General features: G+C 40.7%; 1 protein-coding gene across 1 annotated transcript in view; it reads left to right on the top strand.

Annotated features, from left to right (window-relative positions):
• nom1 (nucleolar protein with MIF4G domain 1) overlaps positions 1 to 20,089 on the top strand; it is a 67,164-nt gene that overhangs the window by 7,921 nt on the left and 39,154 nt on the right. Inside the window, exons 3-5 of the mRNA XM_063044421.1 lie at positions 2,937 to 3,132; positions 5,879 to 6,202; positions 18,984 to 19,094. Of these exons, the coding sequence (XP_062900491.1) occupies positions 2,937 to 3,132; positions 5,879 to 6,202; positions 18,984 to 19,094 (631 nt within the window). The remainder of the gene's footprint in view (positions 1 to 2,936; positions 3,133 to 5,878; positions 6,203 to 18,983; positions 19,095 to 20,089) is intronic.

Here is a 20,089-nt window from a genome sequence, read left to right as displayed (position 1 = left end):
AGCTCAGCAAGTGAGGTAGCATATATAGAGGAGAATAAACAGTTGATATTTAGGCCGAGACCCTTCATCAGGAAAGGAAGGGGATCCTAGGTGTCCTAATGTTCTTGACCAGCCTACCACATGAGACCTTGTCAGACGTCTTAGTAAAGTCCATGAATGTCACATCTATGCATCTTGCCTTCGTCATTTTTATTAGTTTCCTCAGAAAATTCAAAAAGATCGAAGAGGCAGGTTTTTCCTTGCACAAAATCATGTTGGCACCACACCATCCCCGACCACAAGCAGTCCGTTGTAAGCCATCCCCTCGCCTGCTTCAAGCATTTCAGTTTCAATCAAATTTCACCTGAGGATGTGGAAGTATATAGTACCTTCTAGATGACAAAAAGTTGGAAACATTTGAGATCCACAGTGACTTAATTGTATTAATAGTATTGTTTCTGTCTTACTAAATCTGGAGATATTCCCTGAATGGCTAAGTGCTTCCAACATATTTTGTTCTTAAGATAATTAGCATTATAAATCAATTATGACAAGAAATTAGACAAATATTGTATTAACTCTTAAAGAACAATAACTTCCATAATAAATTGACTCATTACAATGTTTCGGAGCCTTGAGGATTGCTTTGTAAAGAAAATGCTTAATCTGGAAGAAATTGTTTGATGCTGAACATGTCTTCTCATACAGTTCAGTATAAAATAGATGAAAATGTTGGAAATACCTGGATTACATAGCATACATGCAAAGAAAACACGTTAATATTTCACATTGATAATCGTTAGTAGGACAGCTGTATCTTTCTCCACAGATGCTGTTTGACATGCTGAGTATTGCCAGCATTTTTAGTTGTTATTTCAAGTTCCTAGTACCTGCAGTTTGTTTTTTTTATAACCAGTGTAATCAAATAGTTTTATCAAGCTGAATCATTTCTAATGTGACTTGTTTAATTAAATAACATAAAGCTAAAGTAGTAAGCTTTCAGTTAAGTTTGAAATATTTTCAAGAAGTGATGGACTGTAAGATAGACTTTATATTTCCTTTACAGAGAAATGATGAACAGCCAGAGAACGTAGTTCATATTGATACCAACGACATTGGTATAAAGACAGATAATGTTTCATGGGCAGAATTTAGGGAGTTACAAAAAGATACAGGTCAGGACCACAAAGTTGGTAGAATTTGTTTATGTCTTTGCCACATGTTTTGAGCGCAGGAATAGGAAGATAAAGCAGATTAGTGCATTGACTAGAAAGGTGACATAGGAGATGAAGGCTTTGGATTCCTGAGGAACTTAGACAATCTCTGAAGGAGATGGGACCTCTGCAAACAAGGTGTACTACACTTCAATGAGAATGGAACCAATATCGTCATTGGAGTTTAGTGGTGTTGGAAAAGAGATGGTAGAATCAGAAAGGGGAGAAAGATTAAAAAGGAAATGGAAAGTTATTACAAAATTCCAAATAAAAAGTAGGAGGTGCTCACATTAGGAAAGAGGAGGAGCTAGCAATTTGAAACCTATTAAGATAGATAAATCACAGGCCTGACCACATGTATATTAGAGCATTATGGGAAGCTAGAGAAGAAATGGTGACATAGGAGTCTAAAACTAGAGGGCAGAGGGTTAAGATTAGCAGAAAAGATTTAAAAGGGATGTGGGTTGGTGGGTATATGGGGGAAGCTGCCCGAGGAAGCTGTAGGACTGATACAATTACAGGTTTATACGACATATAATCATGTACGTGGATAGGAAAGATTTAGAGGGTTATTGGCCAAACACAGGCAGACAATTTGGTCAGCAGGTTTGAGATAGGATGAAGGGCCTGTTCCCTTGCTGTATAACATTCTGATGCTCTGACTGTAAAGTAGAGGCTTAACTGAGGAGATATTCGGGGGGGCGGGATTCCTTGAATTGTGCATAACATGACAGCCAGACTGTATTGGGAAGGAAAAGAGGCAGAATACACCAGCAAATAGAATCAGAGCTAAGAAAATTATAAAGCTTAATGCAAAAATGTAAAACAAAGAATGAAGACGAGAATTTGCCAGGCTACAAAGTGGCTAGGAGTGAAACTAGTGATTTATTCTGGGGAAGAGATGATTAGTTCATTCTATGCTGTTAAAATTCAAACTTCAAAACTTCAAAGTAAATGTCCTTTGATAATAAATATACACTATGTCACGATAAACAACCTTGAGATTCGTTTTCTTATGGGCATACTCAATAAATCCAGTAACCATAAAAGAATCAATGAAACACTGCACCAACAGGGCGGACAACCAGACAATAAAGTGAGTTAAGCAGATGACTAAGCACACAGCCACTGTGAACTAAGAAATTTATCTTTTAAATTGGGTTTGGATATACAAATGAAGTTTGTATTCCATACTCTAAAGGAAACAGCATCTCTTTGAAAGTTTGGTGTGTTAAGTAATGAATAATTATACAAATCTTTTGTCTCTCAAATGTGAAGAAATATTAATTTGCAAACTGCTCCTCTTGATATTTTCCTCCAGAACACTAGAGGCAATTGCTTCAGTTTCACTAAACAAGTAAATGTGGGATGGTGTTCAAAATCTTCTCGAGAGTGTAGTAAGGTAGTTCTTTCTAAATGATGAAATGCCAGAAATATTGCGGATCAACAGTGCCTTTGTGGTTCGAGTTCATAAATCATGAAAATGTCATGGCAGAAAATAAAGATTAATGAAAATTTACATTTGTAAATGGACAACTAGAGGATCCATACCCCAGTAAAACAAAGCTCTTGTTAGACTGCATCTATAATACTGAGAGCAGCGTTAGATATGCAGCATAGATATACTAGAATGGTACCTGAGTATTGTATAGGCTAACCACTCTATTGGATAAATACTCAATTATACTGATATTTACAAGTATTTCATGTTAAGTGTATTAAATCATTGTTATCTGCTTTCAGACTGAGTGAACCAAATATGGCCTCTATTAGTGGCCAGCTTGAAGAATTTTACATGACAAATAGTCGTAAAGACATGAATGAGACCCTAACCGATGTACTGTTAATTGCTTGTGTCACACCAGCCTTGATGCCGAACAGACTGATGATGGAGCATGTTCTGCTGGTTAGCATTCTTCATCACAATGTTGGAATTGAGGTAATCTCATTTTTCAGATGTCTATCAAATTGCTCATGAACTCTTTATGTGTGTGATATTTGTTTTGTTTTAAACCTTGTCTTTAATTTGGCATATCAGCACAGTTGAAATTTTCAGGAATCGAGTTACATTTTTGTAGAAAAAGTGCAAGTATTTTATTTTGGCAGTACATTTAAAATGACCCTTAGTTGAACCATTTTTCAATTCTGATTGCTTAAAAAAATATTACAGCTTGTTAAACAGGTTTCTAGATCTATGGAAGTTGTGGCATATTTTCTATACTGAAAGGAGTGCGGATAGCTTTAGTGGTTGTGAAAGGCTTAATCAACATTAAATGAATTCTCATTACCTTGAAACATGGCAAGAGATTGTGAAAGCTTGCAGTTTCCAAATGCTGGATCTTTTCCTATGTGGTTAAAACAAAATTGAATCATGTTAAATAAGAGATCTAGAAATCCAATGCTTTGTTAATTTTCTGAAATTTTATTTTTCAAAGAGACTAACCAATCAATAGAAGTCTTATAATTCAAATTGTATGTTTTTGTCCACTTTTCTAACTATAGGTACATGACTTTCAGATAAAGCGACAATTTCTAACCTATATAGCTATAAATAATTCAGTGGGGTGATATGACCACCAGGGGTGGCAAACAAAAAAATGTTGGCATGGGGCATGCAATGCTGCCTCTCAATTTAAAGCCTACCCATAATTAAGAGAGAGATCATGATATCTTTATTGCTAAATGAAGCAGCAAATTATTTTTACAGAGAGCAGTGCGATGTTTTCACAGGTAATGTCTCACCTACTTGACACCAGCTAGACAGTTGCGAGAACATATGACATTTGACAATACAATTTGAAGTCCTCACAGAACCACTCCACATCAGTATTTCGAAAATGATGGTTAAAATAAACTTACTATTTAGAGCTCGTCTACACCTCTTCCCACACCATCTCCTGTTAAAATGCTATTCCCTTTTTTCAGTTTCTTCACCTCTACCGCATCTGTTCCCAGGATGCAGTTTTCTATTCCAGGACATCAAAGTTATCCTTCTTTAAAGAAGAAGGTTCTGATGCTGCCCACACCAGCGTCTTCTCCATTTTCCATACATTTGCATTCACCCCATCTTCCTGATGCCATAATAGTGATAGAGCCCCTCTTCTCCTTAACTACCACCCTACCAGCCGCTGCATCCAACACATCCTCCGCAACTTCCACGATCTCCAAAGGGATGCTACCATTAAACATATCTTTACCTCTCTCTTTCCCCAAGCTGTCTGCAAGGATCATGATACCCTTGTCCATTAGTCCCTCCCCACTCACCTCCCTTCAGGCACTTATTCCTGCAAGTGGCCTGAGTGCTACATCTGCCCATACACCTCCTCCTCACCTCCCTTCAGGGCCCCAGACTTCACCTGCGAATCTGATGGAGTTGTCTTTTGTGTCCGATGCCTCTGCTGCAACCTCCTACATTGGTGAGACCTGTCGTAAATTGAGGGACCGCTTCATCAAGCGCCTCTACACCGTCCGCCACAAGCAGGACTTAGCAATGGCCAAACATTTTAATTCCCGTTCCTATTCCCATTCTGATGTGTTGATCCATGGCCTCCACTTGTGCCAAGATGAGTCCACCCTTAGGATGGGGGAACAATACCTTGTATTCCATCTGGTACTGTCGAACCTGATGGCATGAATATTGATTTCTCCTGGTGAACAAATCTTTCCCCTACCCCCCTCTATTACCCACTCTGACTTTACACTTCACCTGCCTATCACATCCCCCTGGGTTCCCTCCTCCCCCCCCTTTTCCTGTTGTCCACTCTTCTCTCCTATCAGAGTCTTTTTTTTTCCAGCTCTTGACCTTTCCCACCCACCTGGCTTCACCTATCATCTTCCAGCTAGCCTCCTTCCCCTCCTCTCACCTTTTTATTCTGGCATCTTCCCCCTTCCTTCTCAGCCCGAAACATTGTGAGTTTACTCTTTTCCATAGATGCTGCTTGACTACTGAGTTCCTCCAGCATGTGTGTGTTACTTACTGTTTAGAAATAATTTAAGTTTCAATTGTTTTCTTGAAAGGTTAATATTAATAAATTTTGAACAGGTTTTCTAAAATGCTTCATTTATTTCCATCTGAATCTATTATAGTTTTTTAAATAGTAAAACAATGTGTGCACGTAAATAAGCAATAGAACTCATTTTTCCTTAAAGTCTATAATTATTGTTACTAATTCATCAAAAATAATCTCTGCCCAAAATTAGCATGGCATGTGGCAGATTTTTTAATTCATGCTATTTGGGCATAAGCTCTCAAAGTTTCCCCACCCCTGACCTACACCGGTACCTCAATGCAGTACTGAAACACTGCGATAATTTTAAATGAGGACTTTAGTCTAGATCCTGTTAACAAGCTTAAGTGGATATCAGAGATTCTGTAACATCAATAAAGAAAATATAGCAGTTCTGTTGGTATCCTTTGTTCTTGAATCTACATCTACAAGCATTTATAAAATTGGTCACTTAGTTCATTGTTGCTCCTGAGAATATTCCTTGCGTATTGTTACTGTATGATAACAATGAATGGTAACAATTATCGTCTAATTTAAATACTTGGTGGTTATATCATGCTGTGAGTTATCTGAAGGTCAGCATAAATTTTGTCTTTTTTACTCATGATCATGAATTTTGAGCTCTAATTTGTTGTATTAGAATTATAGGTACAAGATTGTTGCCTTTTTGTTTTACAGGTTGGAGCACATGTTTTGGAGGCAGTGGTAAAGAAATTTGAAGAACATTCTAAAAGTGTTGGTGAAGGAAAGGAATCTGATAATCTAATCAATTTGATTGCACACTTTTACAACTTCCACGTAATACACTCCATGTTAGTGTTTGATATTCTGAGAAAACTTATAGACGGCTTTAAAGAAAAAGACATTGAACTAACACTTTTCTTATTGAAGCACGTGGGATTTGCTCTTCGGAAAGATGATGCTATAGCATTGAAAGAATTTATCTTAGAAGCTCAAAGAAAAGTTAATACTGATGGGAAACAGTTTCATGACCAGACCAGGGTAAGAAAGGTTTCAAATTTTCATAGTTCATTAAAAGACTAGCAATCTTAGCATTGGTTTAAAAATGTAACAGGAGCATTACACCTACCATTATGAAATTAAAGTATATTTCAAGCTTTGAAGTTCATTTTTTAAGTTCCCAATTTAGTTATACCATTGAGAAACTAATCAGAAATTGGGGAAATGATAATTGACATTAATGTAGATCAAGGATAAAATGAAGGATCTTCAATTTTCCATTTAGCTACAGTAGATTTGACCTGAATTGCTTGGAATGAAAAGAATTGCAGTGGACTCTGGTAAAATTGGGACACATCATTTTGGTCCAATTAAGCAGCTGTCCCAAATAGCTGAAATTTCATGGAAATGGTTAAAAAGATATTAAAAAGACAAACTACCATTTCACTAAGTAACATATTATGTACTTAAATAAAATACAGAACAAATTAGAACACTACCAATTCTACTACAGTGCTATAAAACTCCGTTTTCGATGGAAGAATTCATCCGGTGTACACTGCAGTGTTCTTTTGATTGCTATAATGGAAAAAAAACTCAACGCAGACACCTAGTACAAATAATGGGCTACCTTAATTTTTCATAGTTCTTAACTTATTCAAGTAGTGAAATTGTTTCATTTTCAGTCCCAGCCATTTCTGTCATCTCCAAGCCTGAATGCTTGAAATTGCTGTGAGCAAATCAGTTCTGAATTATCCCGCCACCCCACTAGGAATAGGGTTCCCCTGGTCCTCACCTACCACCCCACCAGCCTCCGGGTCCAACGTAACTTCCGCCACCTCCAACGGGATCCCACCACTAAGCACATCTTTCCCTCCCCCCCCCCCCGCATTCCGCAGGGATCGCTCCCTACGCGACTCCCTTGTCCATTCGTCCCCCCCATCCCTCCCCACTGAGCTCCCTCCTGGCACTTATCCGTGTAAGTGGAACAAGTGCTACACATGCCCTTACACTTCCTCCCTTACCACCATTCAGGGCCCCAAACAGTCCTTCCAGGTGAGGCAACACTCTGTGAGTCGGCTTGGGTGATATACTGCGTCCAGTGCTCCCGATGTGGCCTTTTATATATTGGCGAGACCCGGCGCAGACTGGGAGACCGCTTTGCTGAATACCAGAGAAAGCAGGATCACCCAGTGGCCACACATTTTAATTCCACATTCCATTCCCATTCTGACATGTCTATCCATGGCCTCCTCTACTGTAAAGATGAAGCCACACTCAGTTTGGAGGAACAACACCTTATATTCCGTCTGGGTAGCCTCCAACCTGATGGCATGAACATCGACTTCTCTAACTTCCGCTAATGCCCCACCTCCCCCTCGTACCCCATCTGTTACTTATTTTTATACACACATTCTTTCTCTCACTCTCCTTTTTCTCCCTCTGTCCCTCTGAATATACCCCTTGCCCATCCTCTGGTTCCCCCCCCCCATCTTTCTTCCCGGACCTCCTGTCCCATGATCCTCTCGTATCCCTTTTGCCTATCACCTGTCCAGCTCTTGGCTCCATCCTTCCCCCTCCTGTCTTCTCCTATCATTTTGGATCTCCCCCTCCCCCTCCAACTTTCAAATCTCTTACTCACTCTTCCTTCAGTTAGTCCTGACGAAGGGTCTCGGCCTGAAACGTCAACTGCACCTCTTCCTAGAGATGCTGCCTGGCCTGCTGCGTTCACCAGCAACTTTGATGTGTGTTGCTTGAATTTCCAGCATCTGCAGAATTCCTGTTGTCTGAATTATCTTACTGCTTACTTCTTGCCAACTATCAATGATAAAGTAACTGGTCTTTGAACACAAACATAACCAACTGATGCTATTTCAAAACTGTTCAACAACAATCTCCTGTCCCAATTAAGTGACATAGTGTCCCAAATAAATGAGGGGAATCCTGGCTAGTTTCTTGATTAGTTTTTGTTCCTTGATGTGTACTAAATAAGCGTCTGGTCCGATTAATCGATGGCCCAATTAACCAGAATCCACTGTATATGCTTAGAACAGAGGTATGCTATTTGGCTGCGTAGATGTCTTCTACCCTGCTGTTATGAGACTATTGAATGGTTCACTACTGTGCTAAGTTGGACTCTTGACATAACAGTCTACCAATTATGATCTTACACTTTATTGTCAGCCTGCACTGCACTTTCGCTGTAGCTGTTGCACTTTATTGTGCATCCTGTTATTGTTTTACCTTGTATTACTTCAGTATACTGTGTAATGAATTGATCTGTAAGACAGGTTTTTCACTGTTCTTTGGTACATATGACAGTTATAATCCAATCCCCGTTCTATTGCCAACTCCATCATTCAAATTCTCTTGGCCAATCATTTCCCTACAGTATTGCAATATCTCAATGTCCTGCAATTACCTTAACATCAAAGGTCTTGAAAATAACTGTGCTTGAAGAAAATTCCCCAAGATTTACTGCTTCAAAGTTCAAAGTAAAATTTATTATCAGGATTATTTTTAACAGGATCAATGAAAGAGCAAATAGAGCCTAGAAGACAAGAGACTCTGCAAGTGCAAATGCAAATATAAATAAATACCAATAACCAGAGCATGAAGTTACAAGACAGAATCCTTAACATGTGATCCTTAGCTGTGGGAACATCTCAATAGCTGAGTGTAGTTATCCTCTTGTTCAAGAGGCTCATTATTGAGGGTAAATAGCTGTTCTTGAACCTGCTGGTGCAAGTCCTGAGGCACTTGTACCTTCTACCAAATGGCAGTAGCAAAAAAGAGCTTGACCTGAATGGTGAGGATCTATGATAATGGATGCTGCTTTCTTACAACAGTGTTTCATGTAGATGTTTGGGAGGGTTTAGCCATGATGTACTGGGTTGAATTTATGTGAAGAAATATCTTTTCATCTCGGTCCACAACCAACCCTTCCCCCACTCCAAATCCATTAGAGGAATCAACCTGGTGATCCTCTTTACACTTGCTGCCTTGTAAGTGTGTCCTTCCTTCTGTAGGAACACAGATTTTCTAGGTGCTAACTTTCTCAACCAGATTGCAGGTAATTGACTCTTGTACTCATGAATTTTGTAATAAAGGTTTCAGTAGGATAATGACCAGTGATAAGTCCTCAGAGTTTATGATTGAGCTTTCATTCAAGCTTTAGTGGGGGGAAATTCTTGCGATACCATAGTCTCCTAAATTGACAGTAGATACCTCAACCTCATGTTTATGGCTATTAATTTTGCTGTGCAAATTAGAGGAAATGTCACCCCCCCCCACCACCCCTTACTGCTGCTGTGTTATCTAATGTTGTAACTGACCTTTGTCACCTTTATCTCTTCCTTAATGTCCTTGTACCATGGATTAACCCATTTATGTCTGGCATTGGTAATGTTTAATGTCTTTAACATTGCAATCCACACATGGCTATAATTACTGTTTATCCTACAAGCAAGTGCAGTCATTTTGCTGTTTGCTTATTTTGATTGCTTGTTGATTACATGTTAATTTTCAATGGTTCATGCTTTGTGTGCTTAGGTCTGCACACCACAACATTGCAAATCTCCATTTAACTTTCCCCTCTTAACTTAAAGTTATGTCCCTTTCTATTTGACATTTGTAGTCTCGGCCAAAAAGACTCTGACTATCTACCCAGTTCATGCCTCCCATAATTTTAATCTTTCTACCTCTGATGCAAAATGGATTATCTTGCCTTTATATTCCAGCTGCCTTGTCTTGAATTTCTGGTAACTGCGCCCCACCTCCTCTCCTTCACCATCCCCGTCTCCTCTCAACTTATCTCCTTTATTGCCCATCACCTCCCTCTGGTGCTCCTCCTCTTCCCCTTCATGGTCTTCTGTCCTTTCCTATCAGTCTCCCCCTTCTCCAGCCCTTTATTTCTTTCGCCAATCAATTTCCCTTTACTTCACCCCCTCACCATCTCACAGTTTCATCCAGTGGCCGTGACTCACACATCATGAAGACCCTAGAGATGCAGTCCTGGCTCACCTCCAACCCCTTGTCAGGTTAGCCCTCAATCCCCTACAGTTTGCCTACCAGGAGCACATTGGAGTCAGCGATGCTGACATCTACCTACTGAACAGAGCCTGCTCCCATTTGCATTAGCAAGGCTCATGTTATTTGATTTCTCAAACACCTTCAATGCCATACAGCTTTCAATGCTGGGGGGAAAAGCTTTGTTGAATGCAGTTCCATTATATCCTGGATAATGGACTACCTGATTGACTTGAATGAGTATGTGGCTAGAAAAATGGTGCAAAGGGGAGGGATTCAAATTTCTGGGGCATTGGAACCAGTTCTGGAGGAGGTGGGACCGGTCTGCACCTGGGCTGGGCTGGAACCAATGTCCTAGGGGGAGTGTTTGCTACTGTTGTTCAGGACGATATAAACTAATGTGGCAGGGGGATGGGAACAAGTGCAGAGAGACAGAGAGGTGTAAAATGAGGGTAGAAGCAGAAAGTAGTAAGGTGAAAAGTAAAAGTGGCAGGCCGGCAAATCCAGGGCAAAAATCAAAAAGGACCACTTTTCAACATAATTGTATAAGGGCTAGGAGTGTTGTAAAAACAAGCCTGAAGGCTTTGTGTGTCAATGCAAGGAGCATTTGTAAAAGGTGGATGAATTGAATGTGCAGATAGTTATTAATGAATATGATATAGTTGGGATCACAGAGACGTAGCTCCAGGGAGACCAAGGATGGGCGCTCAACATTCAGGGATATTCAATATTCAAGAGGGATAGACATGAAAGAAAAGGAGGTGGGGTAGCGTTGCTGGCTAGAGAGGAGATTAACGCAATAGAAAGGAAGGACATTAGCCTGGAGGATGTGGAATTGATATGGGTAGAGCTGCATAACACTAAGGGGCAGAAAATGCTGGTGGGAGTTGTGTACAGGCCACCCAACAGTAGCAGTGAGGTTGGGGATGGCATTAAACAGGAAATTAGAAATGCATGCAATAAGGGAACAGCAGTTATAATGGATGACTTCAATCTACATATGGATTGGGTGAACCAAATTGGTAAGGGTGCTGAGGAAGAGGATTTCTTGGAATGTATGCGGGATGGTTTTCTGAACCAACATGTTGAGGAACCAACTGGAGAGCAGGCTATTCTCGACTGGGTATTGAGCAATGAGGAAGGGTTAATTAGCAATCTTGTCGTGCGAGGCACCTTGGGTGAGCGTGACCATAATATGGTGGAATTCTTCATTAAGATGGAGAGTGACATACTTAATTCAGAAACAAAGGTTCTGAACTTAAAGAAGGGTAACTTTGAAGGTATGAGATGTGAATTATCTAAGATAGTCTGGCAAATGATACTTAAAGGGTTGACAGTGGATATGCAATGGCAAGCATTTAAAGATCGCATGGATGAACTACAACAATTGTTCATCCTAGTTTTGCAAAACCAGGGAAGGTAGTGCACCCGTGGCTGACAAGGGAAATTAGGGATATTATCAATTCCAAAGAAGAAACATACAAATTAGCCAGAAAAAGTGGCTCACCTGAGGACTTGGAGAAATTCAGAGTCCAGCAGAGGAGAACAAAGGGCTTAATTAGGAAAGGGGAAAAAAATTATGAGAGAAAGCTGGCAAGGAATATAAAAACTGACTGTAAAAGCTTTTATAGATATGTGAAAAGAAAAAGATTGGTTAACACAAATGTAGGTCCCTTGCAGTCAGAAACAGGTGAATTGATCATGGGGAACAAGGACATGGCAGACCAATTGAATAACTACTTTGGTTCTGTCTTCACTAAGGAGGACATAAGTATTCTTCCGGAAATAGTAGGGGACTGAGGGTCTAGTGAGATGGAGGAACGAGGGAAAAACATGTTAGTAGGGAAGTGGTGTTGGGTAAATTGAAGGGATTAAAGGCAGATAAATCCCCAGGGCCAGATGGTCTGCATCCCAGAGTGCTTAAGGAAGTAGCCAAAGAAATAGTGGATGCATTAGTGATAATTTTTCAAAACTCTTTAGAGTCTGGATTAGTTCCTGAGGATTGGAGGGTGGCTAATGTAACCCCGCTTTTTAAAAAAGGAGGAAGAGAGAAACCGGGGAATTATAGACCGGTGAGCCTGACATCGGTGGTGGGGAAAATGCTAGAGTCAGTTATCAAAGATGTGATAACAGCACATTTGGAAAGCGGTGAAATCATCGGACAAAGTCAGCATGGTTTTGTGAAAGGAAGATCATGTCTGACGAACCTTATAGAATTTTTTGAGGATGTAACTAGTAGAGTGGATAGGGGAGAACCAGTGGATGTGGTATATTTGGATTTTCAAAAGGCTTTTGACAAGGTCCCACACAGGAGATTGGTGCGCAAACTTAAAGCATACGGTATTGGGGGTATGGTATTGATGTGGATAGAGAACTGGTTGGCAGACAGGAAACAAAGAGTGGGAATAAACGGAACCTTTTCAGAATGGTAGGCAGTGACTAGTGGGGTACCGCAAGGCTCAGTGCTGGGACCCCAGTTGTTTACAATATATATTAATAACTTGGATGAGGGAATTAAATGCAGCATCTCCAAGTTTGCGGATGACACGAAGCTGGGTGGCAGTGTTAGCTGTGAGGAGGATGCTAAGAGGATGCAAGGTGACTTCGATAGGTTAGGTGAGTGGACAAATTCATGGCAGATGCAAGTTAATGTGGATAAATGTGAGGTTATCCACTTTGGAGGCAAGAGCAGGAAAACAGATTATTATCTGAATGGTGGCCGATTAGGAAAAGGGGAGGTGCAATGAGACCTGGGTGTCATTGTAAACCAGTCATTGAAAGTGGGCATGCAGGTACAGCAGGTGGTGAAAAAGGCGAATGGTATGCTGGCATACATAGCTAGAGGACTCGAGTACAGGAGCAGGGAGGTTCTACTGCAGTTGTACAAGGCCTTGGTGAGACCACAGCTGGAGTATTGTGTGCAGTTTTGGTCCCCTAATCTGAGGAAAGACATTCTTGCCATAGAGGGGGTACAAAGAAGGTTCACCAGATTGATTCCTGGGATGGCAGGACTTTCATATGAAGAATGACTGGATCGCCTAGGCTTATACTCGCTGGAGTTTAGAAGATTGAGGGGGGATCTTATTGAAACGTATAAAATTCTGAAGGGATTGGACAGGCTAGAAGCAGGAAGATTGTTCCTGATGTTGGGGAAGTCCAGAACGAGGGGTCACAGTTTGAGGATAAAGGGGAAGCCTTTTAGGACCGAGATTAGGAAAAACTTCTTCACACAGAGAGTGGTGAATCTGTGGAATTCTCTGCCACAGGAAACAGTTGAGGCCAGTTCATTGGCTATACATAAGAGGGAGTTAGATATAGCCCTTGTGGCTAAAGGGATTGGGGGGTATGGAGAGAAGGCAGGTACAGGGTTCTGAGTTGGATGATCAGCCATGATCATACTGAATGGTGGTGCAGGCTCGAAGGGCCAAATGGCCTACTTCACCTATTTTCTATGTAGACCACAATTTGTGTGGCTTCAGAGCTGTATGTTAGACATTGCTATAAGCAGCACCAGGGCCCCATGGGGGACTATATTGGCTCCCTTCCTATGTACCCTGTATACCTCAGACTTTAAGATACAACACTGAGTCATGTCATCTGCTGAAATTCTTTGATGACTCATCAATAATTGGGTGTATAAAGGGAGGATGGGAGTATGAATACAGGACCCTGGTGGAGGACTTTGTCAAATGGTGCAAGCTGAATCATCTGCAGCTCAACATCAGTAAGAAAAGGAGATAGTGATAGACTTTAGGAAGACCAAGCCTGCACTGCTCCCTGTTACTATTGATGGTGAGGACCTACAAGTACCTGGGAGTGCACATGGATGACAGACTTGAGTGGTGCGCCAACACAGAGGCTATGTACAAGAGGAGCCGGGGTCGCCTCTACTTTCTGAGGAGGCTAAGGTTCTTTGGAGTATGCAAGCCTCTCGTTCACATGTTCTGTTGTCACCAGCACAATCTCCTATGCAGTGGTATGCTGGGGCCCAACAGGCTCAATAAACTGATTAGAAAGGCTGGCTCTATTATAGTAGTCAAACTGGGCACACTGGAGGCTGCAGGTGAACCCTACAGAAAATCCTGGACAATGTTTCTCACCCTTTGCATGCCACCGAAGTTAAACAGAGGAGCAGTTTTAGTAATAGACTAAGGTAAATGCACTGCTCCAAAGAGCATTATATGAGGTCATTCTTACCCTCGGCCATTAGGCTCTATAATGAGCAATCTATACCCAGGGAAGTGATGATCCCATCCTGTTAGACTGTTCAAGGTAACTTTTTTATTCTTTCTTTCTTCTCTTCTAATGTTTGTATATCTGCACTTATAATGCTACTGTGACACTGTAATTTCCTTTGGGATCAATAAAGTAACTATTGCTTTATTCATTCTTCCTCCCCTCCCCCCACCACCTTATTCTATCTTCTCTTCCTTTCCAATCCTGCTGAAGGGTCTGGGCCTGAAATGTCAACTGTTTACTCTTTTCTGTAGGTGCTGCCTGGCCTGTTGAGTTCCTCCGGCATTTTATGTGTGTTCCTTTGAATTTCCAGCATCTGCAGTTTTTTCATGTTTGCCATGTCCTTGCCCACTCTATCTTCTCTCTAAAGCTTCCCTGCATTCTCTTCACAACTTGCACTGCTTTCCAGCTTTATTTTGTATTTTATTTATTTAGAGCAGGAGTTCCCAACCTTTTTTTTTAATGCCATGGAGCCTTACCATTAACTAAGAGGTCCATGGGCCCTAGGGTGGGAGCCCCTAATTTCGAAAGACAGCATGGTAACAGGCCCTTCCAGCCCAACAAGCCTGCAGCATGCAATTATACCTTTATGACCAAGTAACTTATGAATGTGGGAGGAAACCAGAGCACCCAGAGGAAACGTGCAGTCATAGGGAGAACATACAAACTTACAGTGGCAGAACAGAACCTGCAATGCTAGCGTTGTAATAGCATTACACTATCTGCTACGCTACTGTGCTGCCCAATAAGTTTGAGATGTAGGTATTGCTAGCAAAGCCAGCATGTATGTCCAGCACATATTGTCATGATGCAGTCCAAAGCAGAATTTACATCCTAATTAATTTGCCAGTAATGAGATCTGAACATGTTTAGTGGTTTGCCCAGGATATCTGATGCTTTTGTTCTACCTGGTAGAGGTTACAGATGGTAACAATTTTAGCTTGATGGAATTGCTCCAGTTCAACCTAGACAATACAAACTCTAGCTATAATATACTGGTTATAAATGGAGTGATAGTTGGTGAAGTGGCAGTCAGAGCAGCTTTCTTTTGTGTAGCTAAACTCTCGAAAGCATAGGAAGGATTTTCTTTTATAACTAATAAGAGAGGCGTTAGAAAATTACGTGGTGAGCCACTTCACAAAATTTCCAAAATTCCATTCTCCTCTTGTAGGAACATTTTTAATGACTAGTCCATTGAACTTTCTAATCCATGACCATCCATTGTATGGTGTATTAGCATAATAGTTAAATTACGAGCAACACATGGCCTGACTCTTCACCATAGATTAAATCAGCACTAATACCAGGGAGATATTGGTAATCAAGTGATGGTTATTCCTTCCATTGTCTGTTGCTTCTGGGTAGGATAGGATGTATGTTGGAGAAAGTGGAGATGAAATTCTAGAATAAGTTGTCATTAAGAGGGAATATTGGATGCCTTAGCAGGTTTAACAGTTGAGGAATCAACAGACTGATATAGGGGAGGTAAAGAAGGGGATTTCAAGGGTCCTAACAGAATACAATAGCTCGCTAGAGAACTGCCCAACTTCCTCAGATCTCCTAAATTTTTTACACCACTGCTTTCTAGTTTTTGGTATCTCTTTTGGGAGGAAAGGATTCCTACTACTTACCCTATTTGTGCCTATTATAATTTTGTCTGTTAAGTCCAACTCAGCTTATTTTGTTCCAAGGAATGCAAAACCAGCCTTTCCAGTCTCTTCTCCTAACCGAAGAATCTTGGTGAATCTCCTCTGCAAGCTGTCCTATACATATAACACGGAACAGTATAGCACAGGAACAGGCATTCATCCCACAATGTTGTGCCAAACCAGCTCAAAACCAAATCAGAAGCACACAAACACTAATCTTTCAATACAGTCATTCTCTTCCTACAATATGGAGACCAGAATGAAACACTGTACTCCAGCTGTGAATTAACCAATGTAGACAGAATACAAAAGCCACACTGACTACCTTTGATTTAATCCCTGCTTTAACAAGTGCAGATTAATCCTGTTTCAGTTTTTTCCAGTAACTTCCCTACTGACATTAGAGCCAAAAGATTGAAATTGGGTTAGCCATGTTGCATAAAGCTACTGCAATTGTTGTCCTTCTGTTTAGAAGGCACTGCCTGAGTGGGTGTTGAAGGAGACTGGTACTCACTGAGCATTAAAAATTATGTAGATGAGGCTTTGAATTGCCAATGTATAGAAGACAATGGACCAAGTAAATTGGGGTAGCATTGATATGTACTTGATGGTTAGCATGGACAACTAGTGATTGAAGGGCTGTTTTCTATGCTAAATGACTCTGGCGCTTGCTTTTGACTGCTTTGCTTAAGACATTTGATCCCTATTATCTTTGTTTCCTAGGCGTCTCATAAATTTTATACACCTCAGTTATGTCTCCTTCAGCCTCGAGTAGAGTACGTAGACCAAGGGCTGCAGGCTTTTAGCTCTTGAAAATGGCAACATAGGTAGACCGTGGTGAAGATAGCATTAGGCACACTTGCCTTCATTAATCTGAGCACTGAGTACAAGAGTCAACACCTGTTGTAACAGGTAAGCCCACACTTGGAGTATTGTGCACAGCTCTGGTCACCCAGCTGCAGGAAAGATGTCATTAAGCTGGAAAGGGTGCAGAAAAGATTCACTAGGATGGTACTGATACTGGAGGGCTTCAGTTACAAAGAAACGCAAGACAGCCTGTGTCTCTTTGCCCTAGAGTATGGGAGCCTGAGGGGGGATCTTACAGAGCTTTATAAGATCATGAGCATAGTTAAGGTGGATATTCAGTCTTTTTCCAGAGTAGGGGAGTGAAAACCTACAGAACATAGATTTAAGATGAGAAGGGAAAGATTTAAAAAGAACCTGAGGGTTCTTCCACACAGAGAGTGAAACCTGTCCAGTTTTCACACAATGAGATTTAGGCCAGTTGGAAGAGTGGGCTGAAAGATGGCAGATGGAGTTTAATGCTGATAAATGTGAGGTGCTACATTTTGGTAGGGCTAATCAAAATAGGACATACATGGTAAATGATAAGGCATTGAAGAATGCAGTAGAACAGGGATCTAGGAATAATGGTGCATAGTTCCCTGAAGGTGGAATCTCATGTGGATAGGGTGGTGAAGAAAGCTTTTGGTATGCTGGCCTTTATAAATCAGAGCATTGAGTATAGGAGTTGGGATGTTATGTTGAAATTGTACAAGGCATTGGTAAGGCCAAATTTGGAGTATTGTGTACAGTTCTGGTCACTGAATTATAGGAAAGATGTCAACAAAATTGAGAGAGTATGGAGAAGATTTACTAGAATGTTACCTGGGTTTCATCTCCTAAATTACAGAGAAAGGTGTTGGGTCTTTATTCTTTGGGAGCGTAGAAGGTTGAAGGGGGACTTGATAGAGGTATTTAAAATTATGAGGAGGATAGATAGAGTTGACGTGGATAGGCTTTTTCCATTGAGAGTGGGGGGATTCAAACAAGAGGACATGAGTTGAGAGTTAAAGGGCAAAAGTTTAGGGGTAACATGAGGGGGAACAACTTCACTCAGAGTGTGGTAGCTGTGCGGAACGAGCTTCCAGCAGAAGTGGTTGAGGCAGGTTTGATGTTGTCGTTTAAAGTTGAATTGGATAGCCATATGGACAGGAAAGGAATGGAGGGTTATGGGCTGAGTGCAGGTTGGTGGGATTAGGTGAAAGTAAGAGTTCGGCAGGGACTAGAAGGACTGAGATGGCCTATTTCCGTGCTGTAATTGTTAATATGGTTATAGAGGGTGGTAGGTCTACACAACAAGCTGCCCTAAGAAACTGTAGAGGTGGGTATTTTTACAGTGTTTGAAACATATTTAGACAGCTACATTGATAGACTGTAAATGGTTCAGTGGGATACGGGGCAAGTGCGGGCAGACAAGAAAAGATTTTCTAGATCTCTTGGTCACTCTGGATGAGTTGGGCTGAAAGGCCTACTGCCATGCTGTATAATTCTGCTTCTTGGTTTCAAAGAACAACTACAGCTTAATCAGAACTTTTCTGATTGCGAACCTTTTCCAGTGTAGTGTCCCTATGTGCGATATCCTCATTACCCTGTGCAGTGCAGTTACAACTTTTCTGTCATACATTTTACCAGCCCCCATTGGATTCTGTGGGTTTTTAATTTTCTGACCTACCAGTAAATAACCTTTTCAAAAACATTACTGAAACTCACGTAGACAACATCAAGTGTAAATAAATGTTGAATTAGCTGGAAGTAGTCAGCAGTCAGACAGCATTTGTGAAGAGAGCCAAAACTATCATAATGATAATGAGTTGGACTGCAATGAAATCCAGCTCATTTATAAAACATTTCATCAGTGGTACCATGAATATTTTGAATGGATTATCCAGAATGGCAAATGAAGCAGATAATACCAGCGGCATTGCCAAGTATTTAATAGTGAAAGTGGCTGGACTGTAGGTAATGATTTTTTTTCTCTGTGTGCTTTAGGATCAGCCAAATGAACCAACATAGTCTCACAATCCATTGCTTACCAATTTACATTGCAACTCCTTTTCCTTTTCTAGATTCGCTTTATGCTGGAAATCTTGTTGGCATTGAAGAATAATGATATGAGAAAAATTCCAGGTTATGATCCTGAACCAGTGGAAAGATTTCGAAAACTGCAGAGGAGCCTGGTAATGCAACAATATTTTTAAAACAAGTATAGAAAATAAATTCATACTTCAAACAAGTGGAAGAATGCTAGGACTTCTCTTTAATTAAGGTTTACTGATTTGACTATAATGAATCATAGTCTGGGTATTTTCATTTGGCATTTCCTCCACTTGAAAACATATCTTTCAAAACCTGTTCACTATCTCCAACTTACCACCATTTTTCTCAACCCTTCCTAAATCTTTGTTGTCACGCTGCTTTGCTGATGCACAACACTGGTTGTTTTACAATTATTTTCATTTAACATGAAAAGTGCCATTATCAGCATCTTGCCTAGCATCAGAAATTATGTTTCCTGACATAGATAACATCTGAGCTGTTCAGAACTTTAACATTGTATAAAATTATGTGATGAGCTAGAGAGAAGGCATACAACATGGCAAAGATTTGTGGAGAGCCAGAGGATTAGGATGACTTTAAAAGCCAGCAGAGGGCAACTAAAAAAGCGACAAGGAAGGGGAAGATGAAATACGAGGATAAACCAGTCAATAAAATATAAAGACTCCAAAAGTTTTTGTAAATACATTAAGGATAAGAGAGCGATCATTGGATATCTTGAAAGAGAGTCGAGGGGCAGAGTTGAGTGCAGTGGATTACTAGGGAGAAGGTGTTGGCGAAGCTGAAAGGTCTGAAGGTAGGTAAGTCACCTGGAGTAGATGGGCTACCCCACAGAGTTTTGAGAGGTAGTTGAAGAGATTGTGAAGGCATTAGTAGTGGTCTTTCAAGAATGACGGGAGTCAGGGTCCCAAAGGACTGAAAAATCACAAATATGACACCACTGATTAAGAAGGAAGAGAGGAAAATCAGGAAATTTTAAACTGGTTAGCCTGATCCTGGTGATTTTACAGTCCATTAAGGATGAAATTTTAGGGTACTCAGAAGTACTTGATTAATAAGACAGTCAGCAGGTTTGTCACCCACAGGGCTGCTGACAAGGATAGGAGTCAATGACGTT

This window comes from Mobula hypostoma, chromosome 3 (genome assembly GCF_963921235.1).
Source record: "Mobula hypostoma chromosome 3, sMobHyp1.1, whole genome shotgun sequence".
Taxonomy (NCBI): Eukaryota; Metazoa; Chordata; class Chondrichthyes; order Myliobatiformes; family Myliobatidae; genus Mobula; species Mobula hypostoma.
Note: the sequence above shows the minus strand (reverse complement) of the source record. Positions and strands in the feature narration are given on the sequence as shown.